General features: G+C 29.7%; 1 protein-coding gene across 1 annotated transcript; it reads right to left on the bottom strand.

The window, feature by feature from the left end:
- Positions 1 to 9,464: 9,464 nt before the first annotated feature.
- Positions 9,465 to 15,061, bottom strand: TRIADDRAFT_28017 (uncharacterized protein; the record flags this gene model as incomplete). Its single annotated transcript, XM_002114127.1, has 14 exons — positions 9,465 to 9,599; positions 10,303 to 10,392; positions 10,968 to 11,049; positions 11,164 to 11,278; positions 11,366 to 11,451; positions 11,537 to 11,632; positions 11,841 to 11,914; positions 12,039 to 12,167; positions 12,257 to 12,382; positions 12,463 to 12,526; positions 12,730 to 12,854; positions 13,523 to 13,594; positions 14,086 to 14,184; positions 14,924 to 15,061. The coding sequence occupies 14 exons, from the start codon at positions 15,059 to 15,061 to the stop codon at positions 9,465 to 9,467; spliced, it is 1,431 nt and encodes a 476-aa protein (XP_002114163.1).

Raw genomic sequence — 15,061 nt, 5'->3', positions numbered from 1 at the left:
ATGATTGAAAACGATTAATATACTGCAATATATAAAAGTACATTATTCAATTAAATGGTAAATCGTGATTTAGAGCGTGATACTAATCCTAACATTGTCTTGGCTTTTCGAAAGACTATAAGTTAAATCAAAATAAATACCTCTTTCCTCCAAATAAAAAATCTTGGAGTGATTACAACTAATGCATTTGTAATTAAAATTACCGTAAAAGATAATTTCAATTTTAGACAATTAAATAACGGAATGGTATGATATGATCGAAATGCATTCGATTATATCTCGAAATAGGCCTATTTTAGTCTTTCTTTTCTACTCAAGCAAATTAATTTTCATTTTATGTAGCATGATTACAGGATATACTCCAATGTATTGGACAGTAGATCATAATTGATCTAATACAACTTTTTGTTTCAGCTCCAATTAATGCCTCGATTAAAACAATTTGAAATGGGTATATTTAATGTGTGTATGTTACTGCTAAAGCCGATAATGCAGCCATTACCGGTATTGGCTGGTCAAGTTCATACTGATTCCTTTAAGTAAAATTTAAAAGAAGTTTGTAATTATACAGTAATGCATAGTCATGCAAGGCTTTTGCAGCAATGCAAGGCTTTTGCAGCAATGCATTTAGCATGGCAATTGTTACATGCTCTACTGCTAGAAACAAAATATCCAAGTATATAAATACTTTAAATTTAGAACAAAGTTATATGATCATGTCATGTAGCATGACAATATGGCAATTGTAACGATATGTTCATCAATCTACAAGACGTTAAACTACATGAAAAGGCATAAAAAGTAATACTGTATGTGGCGAAAATGTAGTTTATATAAATAAGCAATCAAAACCTAGATAAACATAGTTTCCATTTTGAGTCATTTAATGAAACGAATGCGAATGGAAATTGATCAATTTCGCCCTGTGTCACAAACCAGCTTCGTGACAAGGATAACGTAAAACAAATCTCTAAATTTCTTTAGTCTCCGGGATTCAGTATCCCTACTCACAAGAATTTAGACGCCTTTGATTCTACGTTAAAACAACTATACAATTGAGAACTGCTTTATTCAACTATCTGACGGGCTTATATACCCTTCTACAGCAGCTAACATTCACAAATCATCTTATAAAAATACTTAGGTGAGATAACTAGTTTTTCACAGTCGGACTACAATATGTCCATTCACAGAATCATTTCAGTGCACATTACAGCACAGCATTAAATTTACTGTAACACATTTATAATTAGAGTAATTCCTATAGTAAATAACTAGTTGTAATATAATATCACTATATTATATTAACCAAATTTAGATAGCTATTTCTTCACGGTAGTTCGTACCGTAACACCCTGATATAACTTTATAATCGTCTAGCTACTGTAGTATGTCGACATAATGCTTCATAATAACATTTCAGCTCTAACAATCCTCCAAATACTGTCATGGTCCAGTACACTATTTCGCGACACTATTTTTCACCCTTTGTAAGACTGTAGACTAGATTGGAAGGGATAAAAAATATACAAATCTGAATAATTTTAATCTATACATTAGTTATTAGAATCTATGCTCCCAAAGCTGTTTATTCCGATGGTATATCAATGGACAATATCTTCATAGCCGAAGAAACTATATGCTAAATGAAAATATATCCCAAAGGAAAATAAAAAATAATGGCAACAATCGCCAGAATCAATAGAAAATATTTTCATGTAATGTAATTCAATATCATGATAGTATAATTTATATATAATATATACATTGCCCCAAAGTTGTTTTATTCTGATTGTATATCAATGAAAAACATTTACACGGTCGAAGAGACTATCTATGTGTAAATGAAAATCTATCACAATGGAAAGCAAGGGATAGGCGATACAATTTAATATCATGGTAGTATTCACTATGATATATATGCATACAGAGTACGCATATTTCCCTTAAAGCTGTTTTATTTTGATGGCGAGTCAGTGGAATAATCGCGACAACCTCTTTATTACCGGAGAAACTATGCGATAAATAGAAATCTATGGTAAAGAAAAATAAGAAATAATGGCAACAAATGCATCATTAGTCAAAATCAATAGAAAAAATATTTTCACGTAATGCAATTCGATATTATAATAGCATTGTATAACATGATGAAAATCTATTGATGATGGATCGAAGTTAACTTATTAGATAATCAAATACAGAATAGAAATCAACATTTAAGGGGTATTAAATTATAATTAATAAACAGATAATCAAGATAGGAAGGTAGTTTTTTAAAAGATAAAAGGGCTATGATAATAATATTACGAGTGATTTTTTTACGAGAAGTTTGGAATAATAGAAAATGATCTAGGGTAAAAGACCAGATTATGATATTGGACATAGCATGAAAGATAGATGAGTTCTAAAATACTGATCTTTCAATCAAGAACATAGAAATGAAAGATGCGGAAAACGGATAACATCAACTTTCTTTCAGAAGTGGTCATTAAATTGAGGCTGACCATTATGCAACAGATGCAACTGTTGTACTTTTAATTTATTTCTTTGAAATTAAAAATAATGCCAAAAAGAATCAGCTTCCTGTTCTAATAAATCAAGTGCATTGGCAATTAGGAAAGAAATGAAAGTAGGAGATAAAAGCTGCGCATAAATTCTATAAATCCTTCTGTCCAAAGTGAGATTTTGATACAGAGCATTTTTTATCTACTTATTCTGTTATTCCAGCATAAAAACTGCGTGGTGGATACAATTAGCCGCTAACTTAACCTTAGTCTATATTAAGAGTTTCTGCTTTATTGTTATTAGTAGACGGATTTATTTTCTCACTATATAGTCAATGCTTAAAGTTAGCAGTTAGTTGATTCACTTATCTCTTATAATATATCATCTTTAAAAATTAGACTTTGGTCAAATTAATGAGGTATTCATGGGAAGGGAAGTAATAATAGATGCATAACACGTGAAATTATTATTTCATGATTTTGTGGTAGTCTAGTCAAATATTCATCAAGTTAAAACACCAGATAATATTTTCATATGACGATTGAATCTAATTTGCACAGCGATAATTAAAAAATTTTTTAAATCTGTTTGTCACTTTTTTAATTATTAACTTAGAATCAAAAGTCTAACTCGGTAAATTCCGTAGGGTACTTCTCAAATCATACCCATTTTAAAATTTGAGGGGGCGAAATGGTTGATAATATTGTATCTTATTTGATTTACCAGTAAAAGACTCTTAGAAAACTCGTAATAAGCAGATTTCTTAAATACATACAAAAAGAAATTGTCCTTTCCTTTATATATTAATTGATTTTTATGACTTATCTCTTGCTTTACAACTAATGAATCGCTTATATATTACTATGTCGTGTTGTTTTTAACAGTAGCATAGAATATAAAAGTTATCTACTCGTTAATTGATTTAAATTAATAATTACAGACTAATGGAGTAGTTGATTACAATTTCAATTTTTATTTACGTTTTATGTACGAAAATTGGGTTGAAGTAAATTGAATTGAATGAAACTTATGAAAGATTCTCGACTTACAAGCTATTGCCAATTCTTGATTATCAAAAGAAATAATCTATTGCTATCCATAGAAATGGAATGAGATAATTATTATGCAATAACAAAACATATTTTGTTTCTTTACAGCATTAATTCATTATAATCTCAATTCTTTCTTCATTTAAGTATAAAAATTGAAGCAGAATAGATTTACTTAAATGAAAGTAAGAAAGTTTCTGTATCTATAATAAGCTGTCATGATCATCAGAAGAAATAATCTATTGGTATAGATAGGTGCAGAAAAGAATGATTATATAGTTTTTATATGTTAACAATGCGTTTGCTGCATATTTCCCATATAGTATTTTAGTTCAACTATCATTGAAATATAGTTAAGAAAAAAATTCGATTTGTCTGCGCAGGATAAGGTATACACGTACAATAAGAGTAAGAGCCTAGAGAATACGATGACTAGTAGATTGCGGTTACCTTAGTGCTAATTGTAAAGTGATGAACAAACAATCTATGAAAATCAATAGGTATAGAATGAGATAAATGATTATTTAATTACAATCTAAGTTTCTAAATTTTCAATTATGGTAGCATGTTAAGTGATTTACTTCCTTTTGGTATTTCCAATTCAATAACAATTAAAATATGGATAGAAAAGACAATAGCGATCCAAAGAAGGTATACGGTATATGCAAATTAGGAGTACGAATATCAAGAACGTAATCATATTGCGATTGCTTGAGCTATAAAGTAATAAAATTATTTGATATCCTATAAATGCACTATTTGATTGAAATTGAATCATGATGAGTGTATATCCAGTAATACAGTAACTAATTATTAACAACAAGTATTATTTCATGACTATTAGAAAGTGTAAAGACAGACTATCTAGTCTGAGCTAAAACACATTACCTAAATCCATCAAGTTCGTTGATGATATCATGCATAGTAGATAGAAAAAAGCAATTACTACAACATCTATTTTTATTGACAAATATCTTAAAGAAATACAAGGTTACGTTGCTAAGGATAGGCTAGTCGTTAATAAAATTTCCCTAATTAACATATGTTCTTATAGAAATATTTTCAAAATCGATCTATTGATGCTGTTGTATATTTTACAAAGACTAATAACATTCATGCAACTTCATAATTTTATTGTATCGATTTTATGAATGCCCGTGATGATATTGCATTAAAACACTGTCTTTAATTAACTACTTACTTGTTAATGCAGTACTAATGTATTTTACGGCCTCTAATAACTGATAATTTGACCTCGTTATTGATCATAGTGGAGCCATGTTAAAACTAATATAATTTTATAGTTTGCAGTTGTCACGGTGTTAAAACCACTATTAAGTATAAATACATTCTATTAATCGTTGTACAGATAGCTTATCGTTAGGCTATAGATAGTAAACTAGTTCATTTTCTAGTAAGAGCAAGTGAATTATTTAAATACCTAATTTATTAGAGAGCCTAAAGGTCAGATCGTGTTCCGATCATGACTTTCTCTGTTTTATGCGCCTTCTAACGTACTTTAAAATAGAATATAAAGTGATACAAATTTAGGTCTAAGAATATATGACAGCAGTGTAGTTTATTAGTATTAATTTCTATTACTAGAGAATATAAATAGAAGACATAAAAGTGAGTTACATTTTACAATATAGAGAGTTCGTTATTTTACTGTTTACGCGCAAGGAGGTATATATTTATGCCGTGGAAATTAAGGAAAAAGTTCATAGTTGTCACGGAGAATTAATCTTGATAAGTAGTTCGAGATAGGAGAAGGCTCAGAAACATCTCCGATATATCTTTGTCACGAAAAGAATATATAGATATTGGGTGACAGCAGCTATTAAATTTGTACTCCTATAATATTGCAATCTAAATCGACTGACTCTTGTCAACGTACGAATGCGATAAAGGTGTATTACTAATAGTTAAATCTAGCTACTGACGAGTACTACCACCATAAATTGTCACGAACTTATAAATAGCTATATGACGAACCGTGTTGGAGTTATCGCCGTGATCGTAGCCTACGATTAATTCAGCAAGGCTAGATAGATAAATATGGCTGTTTCGGTAAATTATAATCAATCTGTTTATATTAGCAGTAAATTCCGTTTAAATTTATTCCGGGTGAAATCTATGAATCATTTTACAAACTTTGAAAGACCTCTATCATACGTTCATTTACTCTAGAAAATTATTAAGAATTTGATATTTACTGCCTACTGGTATCGATTAAAACCTAAAATATTGGTCTGGTATTATTACACCAAATTTTAATGAATTGGTTAATATTAACCGATACGTAGGTTAGTAATAACAGCCTGCAATAATTCAAACTAGCTTCGAATTCATAAATGTTGGAGTAGACCTGATGACGGGCCCGTGAGATGACTATCATTGAAAAATTCATCGACGATCAAAACATTTCATGATGATCAGATTCATTCAATGGTTTTACACCAAGCAATAATCATACAAATCTGTTATGAATTTATTATTGTTAGAAGATGGTCTATTGATCGTCAGTCGGTTAATTAAAATCTGAAGTAATAACCTGATATTATTTCCAACAGTGATCAAAATACTTCATGATGGATCATTATATATTGATTCAATTGGTTAGTGTTAAGATAAGTACTAACTATATCGAGCTTACTGTAAATTTTGCAATAATTAAATGATAAACGCTTATTAATATTCAATTCTATAATTTGAAATTTTAGCACAGTATCGTTTTGTTAACGATCAAATCACTTCATAATAAATCATCTTCATAGATTGATTCGATTTGACAGTAATCAGTAACAACTACAGTATATTATAAATAATCTACTGTAAACTTATTAATGTTAGAAAAGGATAGTAGTTTCATGATTGATTATGGATCGATTAAAATTTGGAATGATAGCCTGGTATTATTTCATTATTGATACAAACACTTGATAATTGATCAATATAAATTGATTCTGTTTGGCTACGGTAACTATAAATGTCAAGATACTTATACAGCTGGTTTGATATTCGTCCATAATTGATTGATATTAATAGCTAGAAAACAGGATAAGCTCTTAAGTTTCTCATCATCTATCCGTATTCGGTGAACAGAATATCAAGAAATAAATTTAATCGTGTAATTAATTCTAATCTGAAAACTTGATAAAAATTGTCTAATGAAATGTAAAAACATGTTTATTCTCGCAAGATGTTATTGTGTACTATTATTTAGTGATGGTGATGACATATTGTTAAACATAATGATGTAAAATTATAGCATGGCTAGTTATTATTTCTTTCATTTTAAATTTAAAATAAATTTATCGTCATCATAGCCATAGGACAGAAAAAAATAAGGGTATAAAATTCAATGCTAATTGATACAGCATAATTTATGAATGTAGTCATGAGATACAATAACCTATAGTAGATTAGAATAGATATGGAATTACCATTGTACTTAACGCGACAGTATTATTAAAGGTAGAGTAGATTCTGATATTAAATCATGTTTTGTGAGTCAATAACGTGAGAGCAGCCTAGTATGGCACAGATGCTAGGAACTAATTTACCGAAATTTCAGAAGTAATTTATTCTCTCTCAAGGAAATACTGATAGTATCGTCAAAACTCAACAACTATTTAAAATACTTTATTATAAGTACGGTAAAAAATATCAGGGCATAGCTTGATTTGTAAGCCCTGAATGCAATCAATATTAGTTTGTAATGTGGCATCAGAAGCTTCTCCTAGCGATAGGATAAAATTTGTCTCCTAACCGTAATATACCTTTCTAACGCTATTAGAGTATCATCTAGCAGGTTTATACTCATTTAGCCTATCCTAATAATATTTTTAATTATTTTTTAATTATCGTACTGATCTAAATCTAATAACAATTACATTATACCGGCATTCTTTATTTTCAAGCTGTAAAAGACAATATTATTTTTTTATTAGCAATAAATGATAATAGCAAATTTATTATGACGGACAATTTTATCAAAACTATTCAAAATTTCATTTAAAGTCAATAATTTTGATTGCAAGCTAATTGTTACAGTGTTAAATACTGTATTACAGTAGAAATAACTATGTTAGGATAATTCTGTTAGACTATCCTTATTTAGTTAACTTCTAATTTGGATATACTGTATTTTAATATAGCACTGACTTTTTATGACAGTGACACTTATACACATACTGAAATTATAATAGTTATAATAGGGAATGCAAATCATCTGCTTACAGTTCGAATCATTGTGATTGTAATTTACTTATGGTAGACTGTAAATTATCATGGAAATGTTCCGTGGTAGGACATATCGTAATCTGACTATTCTGTATTAGTCATTACATGTCTATGTTCGTAAATACTGTTGTCTGCATTAAGGGAGCAGTAGCTAAAATTAATATCTAATTCAGTAAATGATTCTAATGTTAATTGTATTAACTATGACTCATGAACTATTGAGGAATAGTATATAAATGCAGTATATCGTGAAATAAAGAAGAATTGTCTAACTTAGTGTTTAACGTAAAATACGAGGCGTTTAAGTCTTTGTGTAGTCTGCTAGTAGAGCAAAAGTGTTTGTGATAGTGCAGATATCGTTCCTTGATACGTGGTTCAAGGAATTGACTTATTGATCGTATATTGCGTTATCTTGTTGCAAAGCTGTTTTGTGACACTAATCTATAAAAATTTGAAAGTAATTGAACTTACTATTATTGATATATTTCTTACTGTTAAGAATAATATTTGACGTCCTCTAGTATTCTTAAATCATTTAAAAATCTTGATTATCTCCATCAGTAAATAAATAGCTTAAATTTCGTTATTTCTCTAGCCCTAGTTGATTCCAATGATGTAATATTTTTTAGGCGATACGTTAGTCCATTTGTATTGAACTAGATAAAGAATTTCTTTTACTTTTCTGTGCTGCTATTTTATTCAAATATATGATAAATAATAGCAGTCCCTTTAGTAAGACTATATATTTTGCATAAACCTGCCAAATTTAGAGAAATTTATTTCAATCGATTTGTAACAGAAATATTTCATACAAGTAGAAGTTGACTGCAATGCCACGGAATTAAACTATTAAATTTTTTCTGATAATAATTTACGATGCCAAGCTAAGGCTAATGTTAATAAAAGTTGCTAAAATGAATACATCTATTCGAAAATTAATTCTTTTATAAAAATGTTATGATATATGCTACTCCATCTTATTATTCTAATTGCTGAGATTCTATGACGCAACAGAAAGTGAGTTAGAAGGCTTTAAAATAGGACATCACATAAAGTAATCGTATAGGAATCTATTAATCTTCAAGTTAATCGACAGTCTAATCATCTTGCTATTACTTAATTTTGATGTCAAAACAAGAACATTATAGATATGTACAAAGTCTGATAGTTTGTGATGTAAATGAACTTAAAATAGTCAAATTTATTAATTACACGTTACACAGATATGAATTGAAACTGCTAAGCAGCTGAAATATATCCAAATCTTATTTGCATCAGCTTTTATTTTAGCATTGGATATTAAAAATACATATTGTACGAAGCGATAAATTAATAAAAATTATTGCAACAAAATCTTGAAAGTTCATCTTTTTAATACTTATATTCAATCATATATCATGCAGCTATTGTACTGGTATTGTTTGTGCCCAGTCAGATTCCTTCGAGATATGTCAGTAGCTTTGATGATAATTTTCCAAAATGCTAGCTATTCCTATTATAATTAAAGGACTATTTAATTTTAACCTATAATTTTTCCTTATAAATAGAAATATATTTATTAAGCGAGACTAGTTCTAGATAAATTGGAGCATTATCTAGCCTTTGAGATAGACATACTTCAATGAATAATTACTTTTCTGGTTAGATTTGTAACACCAATCCCGATCATTTAAAGTCTAATTTTACCTGCATTGTGCGTCCTTTAGTTTCGATAGGTAGCATAATTGAACATGCAGCACTCAAAAGTGACACTAGTCCATAGATGGATAAAGCTAAAGCCTTCGTTTTTGTAAAGACAATCTATATATCAAGAATAAAGTAGTCTATTCAATATATTCAACTAAGAAGAGGTATCTATTAATAATTATAATTTATCAAATTAAAGTATCAATAATTTTAGATTCTAAATTAATTTTGTTTTCCTAGTTTGCAATGAGTTTACGTTTACTGATTGCATGGTAGTAATTGAGACTACGAAATCGAATTTAAGTTTGGTCTATAGGCGGAATTTATTCGAAGCATCATAGAGAAAATGTAAAATTATGTACATACATTAATATTTATCTTTCGAAATACAAAATTTCGATACACGAGTATGCATATTAAATTACGGATTAAATGTAATCGTGATTTGTCGTCATAATATTCCAATCCTGATGAAAACATAGATGTGCGTCATGATGGAGCAATGAATAAGGAATAGAAATATAACTAAATATTTGTGCAAGAAACGGGTAACTGTAGCTAGTATAGTAGTACAGTACCTATTTATTGCATCGTAATACTGAGACAATTTCACGTAGTAAGCATTAAAAGCAGACTAATAGCAAGAATATGAAACAAATGAATCTGATGCTCGTCTTCCAGATCTTATGAAATGAACTATCAGTCGTTTTTTGTTATGGCAACTATCGAGAGGTACACTACACAAAATTGCGATGAAAAGGGAATGCAAAGTTTAGCTGTTAGAATCAAATTGTATAAAATTAAATTTCGCTAAAACCTGCGCAATAAACGGTGTAACCATGGCGCTGAGTCGAGAAAAACCGCTACAGAAGCCTAAACCACTTGCTCGAGAGCTAGTTGGATATATCTGGAAATACGGAATAAATATGTTATTACGTATAGGTAAATATAATTGCCATGCAAAATACTTTATATAAATAACAAGGAAGCAAATTAAACCCAAATTGTAATGCTTCTCTAGAACGATGATAAAAATTCATAAACATTTAATGCCTTACTATTGTGATTGACTAAACTAGATTATAAATTTAACTGTAATATGAATATTATAAATAAAATAAAATTAATTTATGCAGCGAATATTAAGGAATTAACATTTTAGACGTCGCATTAGATGGTATACCTCAGGTATATAAAGAGCGTCTTAACATGGCTATCAGCTAAACTAGATTATAAATTTAACTGTATTATAAATATTGTAAATAGGATTAGTTTATAGTTTATATAGGAAAATGAAGGAATTAACGTTTTAAAGTAGTGTTAGACGGAACTGTATACTTAGGAGTGTACAGAGCGCCTTACTATTGTTATTGACTCAACTACATTATGAGTTTAACTTCAATCTGGATATTATAAGTAAAATTGATTTGCGTAGGAAATATGAAGGAATTAACACCTTAGGAGTAGCATTAAATGGTATACCTCAGGTGTGTATAGAGTGATGACTTGATACTCTCCTACCAGCATAGCTCTGTTTATGAACATTATGATAGTCTTCGTTTGACTATAGATCAGGGAATCGCAATAGTTTTATACATATTACTTGCAATTATAAAGTAATACGCATAGAACAATAAGGTCGATTTAATTAATACATATAAAAATGAATCAGACTTACATTGTCATATTGCAGACAATCAAGACAAAAAATAATACCGCCGATATTAAACATTCCAAGGCTAGTAATTTTTTCCTTCCTAGTCTTTCAATTAAAGCAAAGGATAGAAATGTGCCTAACAAATAGTATCATCAAGTGATGTAGATATCAGATTGAAATAGTTTAAGTAATGCTACTGCTAGTATTATATGTATAGATCAACCTAGAAATTCTGCGAGGGTCGTAATTAAAAGTTGTCCATAATCAGCTGTGGTTAAGACTTTACAATCACACTTGGATTGTACAAGGCTGTTTGCACCTATAAAAATCAGATTGCTGCTGATTTAGAGTATGATAATAGGATCACTTAGTTAATAGAATTAAATAATATTACAAGAGTAGTTTGATAGATAAATTACCACAGTGATCAGTAGAATACACCAGTGGAGCAATTAATATAATGCCGTAGTATGTGAAGCCAGTACAGAACCTGATTGTTAACAAATAGAATATCTTGAATGAAATAAACCACCTGTTATACTATTAGAATGAATTAATTTTAAGTCTATAATAATCAGATAGTCTTTAAAAATTCTTAGTAGATACTCTAATCAAAATTTCGAATAGAGCACCATGAAGTAAGGTATCAGGTTACTAGGATTTATTTACTGATCATATGAAGGAGCATTCATCTTTACCATATTGTCCAAAGTAATAATGTTGTTTTTCTATACGGTGGCATTAATAAGTTTCGCAGTCTTCCATAATTCATCTATTTAAATTTTCATTAAGAGTAATATCGCAATACTACCAATATAAATGCCTTATTTATCTTATTATATAGGTTTAAATAAAGCACTCAACAGTGAGTAAATAATCGCAAAATTTTTACAGACCTTTGTAGGTTGCTTAATAGTTCCCTGCAAAATTGGCTTACCATTCACTCTTGCTGCATTCTGTAAAGTAGCTACTGCTTTGGCGTATTGTCTGGAATTTATTAAATACCGTGGAGATTCTGGAAGATACTAATCATTAAATTGTTATTAATATACTAGAAGACAGTTCACAGATATTTGAGTCTAAATAGCATATCAAGGAATAAAACTGATCCTACTCTGAAGAAAAAAGAGAAGAAAATACAGGGGAAAGTAGAAATTGCCACCAGATACCTCCAACCAAGATGTGGCATGATTGCATAGGCTAGAAGAACTTCTAAAGTAACTCCTGTTGACCAAAATACCTAAAATATACGACAATAAATAGAGTATTGGGCTATAAAGGACTTAGTTTTGTTCGCTGCATTTAATTCTGCATAAGTACCGAGAGAAAGATGACAGCTCGAGCTCTAATGGGCGTCGGCAAAAATTCACTAAGAATTGTCACCCTATCAATTCAATGACGATAAATGCAGAATATTAGCATCGAACAATAAAGGCACGTTAGTAGTAATTTATTCTTGTTATGAGATGTTCATGAATTACCATCAGTAGATGCACTATCTACTATTTTAATCACAGTTGTGAGAGTTTTTTGTTTATGATCGTTAGAATGGCTAAAGCACTTTAAAAATTTTATGTAATGGCATACATTTGAGTAGATCCCGATAAACTGAATCCAGTTAATGCTCTTGTACAAATAATCCAGAAATAACTTGGAGAAAAAGAACACAGAAACCCGTAGTAGAATGTTAGGATAGCTGCTGAGAGTACACCCTAATAAATTAACAAATATATAAGATTAAAATACTTAAAATAGATGCCGTACGAGCTAATTTAAAGACTATTCTCAGCAAAGTGACAGAGTTATGAATTCTATATTGCTGACTAAATCACTTGTATTCCTTAAGATCGCCCTAGCAAAACTTAAGCCGGATGAAAATTAGTATGATCTTAAATACCTTATGTAAACACTATCAATTGTACACTACGTTACTAAATAGATTTTATATCGGAAATTTATAGATTTGTCCACATTATCTCCAGGTTACAGTAGAATAATGTTTTTTAAATATCTATTTCCGGTCCAGAATATTTTAACCCTAAGACTACTGAGTATTTGTTGCAAAACCAAAGTGTTTCAATAAGTTGTATAATAAAAATAATTCATATAACATATTACCAATTGAATAGCTTGCATAGCATTGTAAAATTAGGTCCATATTTATAATTTAAGATATGCAAAGTGACCGTATTTGATAAGCTGCAATTAGTATCTAGATACGATATGATACTGTTTGGCAAAGTAAGCAGCCATTATTGCATTTCTGCTATTAGCAGATCAATCACTAATTACTGACGTCATGATCTTGTCTGTTATGGATTGTTAGCAAAATAATAATATTGTATGATCGTGATCAAATAGTATATTTGAGACAATTTACCAATTTACGGCCATAGATATCACATATCCAACCCCAAAAGAGTGCGCCAATACCTATCCCAATAAAAACGAACTGTAAAAGAATATAGAAAATAAATTAAAGCAACTAGCAGTAAATGCCCGTTACAATAACGGGTCTGGCTATCATAATAGGATTGCAATCTCCATTTCTATCGTATTCATCCCATATTAGTTTGAGTTTACTGTCCGGTATAACTCGTGAGCCTACTACCGTATAACTGTGGCGTATCTCATAATTTTATTGGAGTACTTCCATAATTATGATTATGTGGTGGTTGCAACTACAGTCTTCAATACTGTGCACAAAACAATATAGCTCCTTAGAGAATGATATAATAATCAGCTGCAAGTCCATCAAATTATGGGTTATAATATAAGTAGTTCATACATTGGCAATATTATAATTTATCGACGATTACGAAAATTTAGTTCAAATAGTATTCGTTTCTGCGTTAATATCTATGATATATCCATAGGTCCGTCGATTACTGTACAATGTACATGTAGTATATCTGGTAGCTGTTAAAATCTGGATATCGATACCGTTGTCATGAAAGCTTCTTGCCATGGCGATAGAGACCATTCACATAGAAGTACAGGTCCAATAATGGCTAATAACATGACTTCCATGGCATCAACGAGCTAATTTCGTAATCAATATAAAAAATACGTGTTTTAGCTAGTCCATAGATAGAATTAAGGCAGACTTGAGTGAGATAGAATTACTATTGGCCCGAAAGAATCGTAACTAGGTAATGTAGAGTATGATAGAATTCGGTTAATATGTATCATTAAATCCTAACCTATTAGTACTAAAATTATCATTACTAAGATTCGGACATTTTGTGTTTACGTATCTTGACATTATAAATACAGTATTATCCACCTATCGACAGGCTAGCCTAAATAAATAATTATCGTCATTTAAGAAATATAAAATAAAAATGGCTTCAATTAGCATTTCTGATGTGTGCTCTAAATTAGATTGGAATATGACCGATATTGAATGTTGTTAGAATGGATTGTACAGATACAACTCTGGTGATTAATGAAGTCATAAGAATAAATGCTGTATTATCTGATAGAATCTAAACTATGTAGGTGATTAGTAATATATCTATCATTATTTTATATCTAGTGTTTTATTTTGTTGTATATTAAACTTAAAAGGTAGAATTAATCAATCAGATCTATGATAAGATCGACTGCAATAATATTGGATCGGAGTTGTCAAATAAAAATTTTGAATTCAATAATAGAAAAAAGTGTAAGTTTTATTTCTTATCCTATTTGTAGATTATACTTTCCTATTATAAGAAGACTTTATAAGAAAAATTGTTTAAAATCTGAATTAATCTATAATTACCCTCATTTATCTTACCGTATCGCATCCTGCCAATAATAATAGTCGAATTTGATACTTGCCAAATCCTATCGAGTTAATACAATCTTCGACTGTGCGGTCTTGGTCGCAATCTAATATGGAAGTGAGAAATGTTATATCAAAGATCTCGCACAT

This window comes from Trichoplax adhaerens, genomic scaffold, assembly GCF_000150275.1.
Source record: "Trichoplax adhaerens TRIADscaffold_7 genomic scaffold, whole genome shotgun sequence".
Classification (NCBI taxonomy): Eukaryota; Metazoa; Placozoa; class Uniplacotomia; order Trichoplacea; family Trichoplacidae; genus Trichoplax; species Trichoplax adhaerens.
Note: the sequence above shows the minus strand (reverse complement) of the source record. Positions and strands in the feature narration are given on the sequence as shown.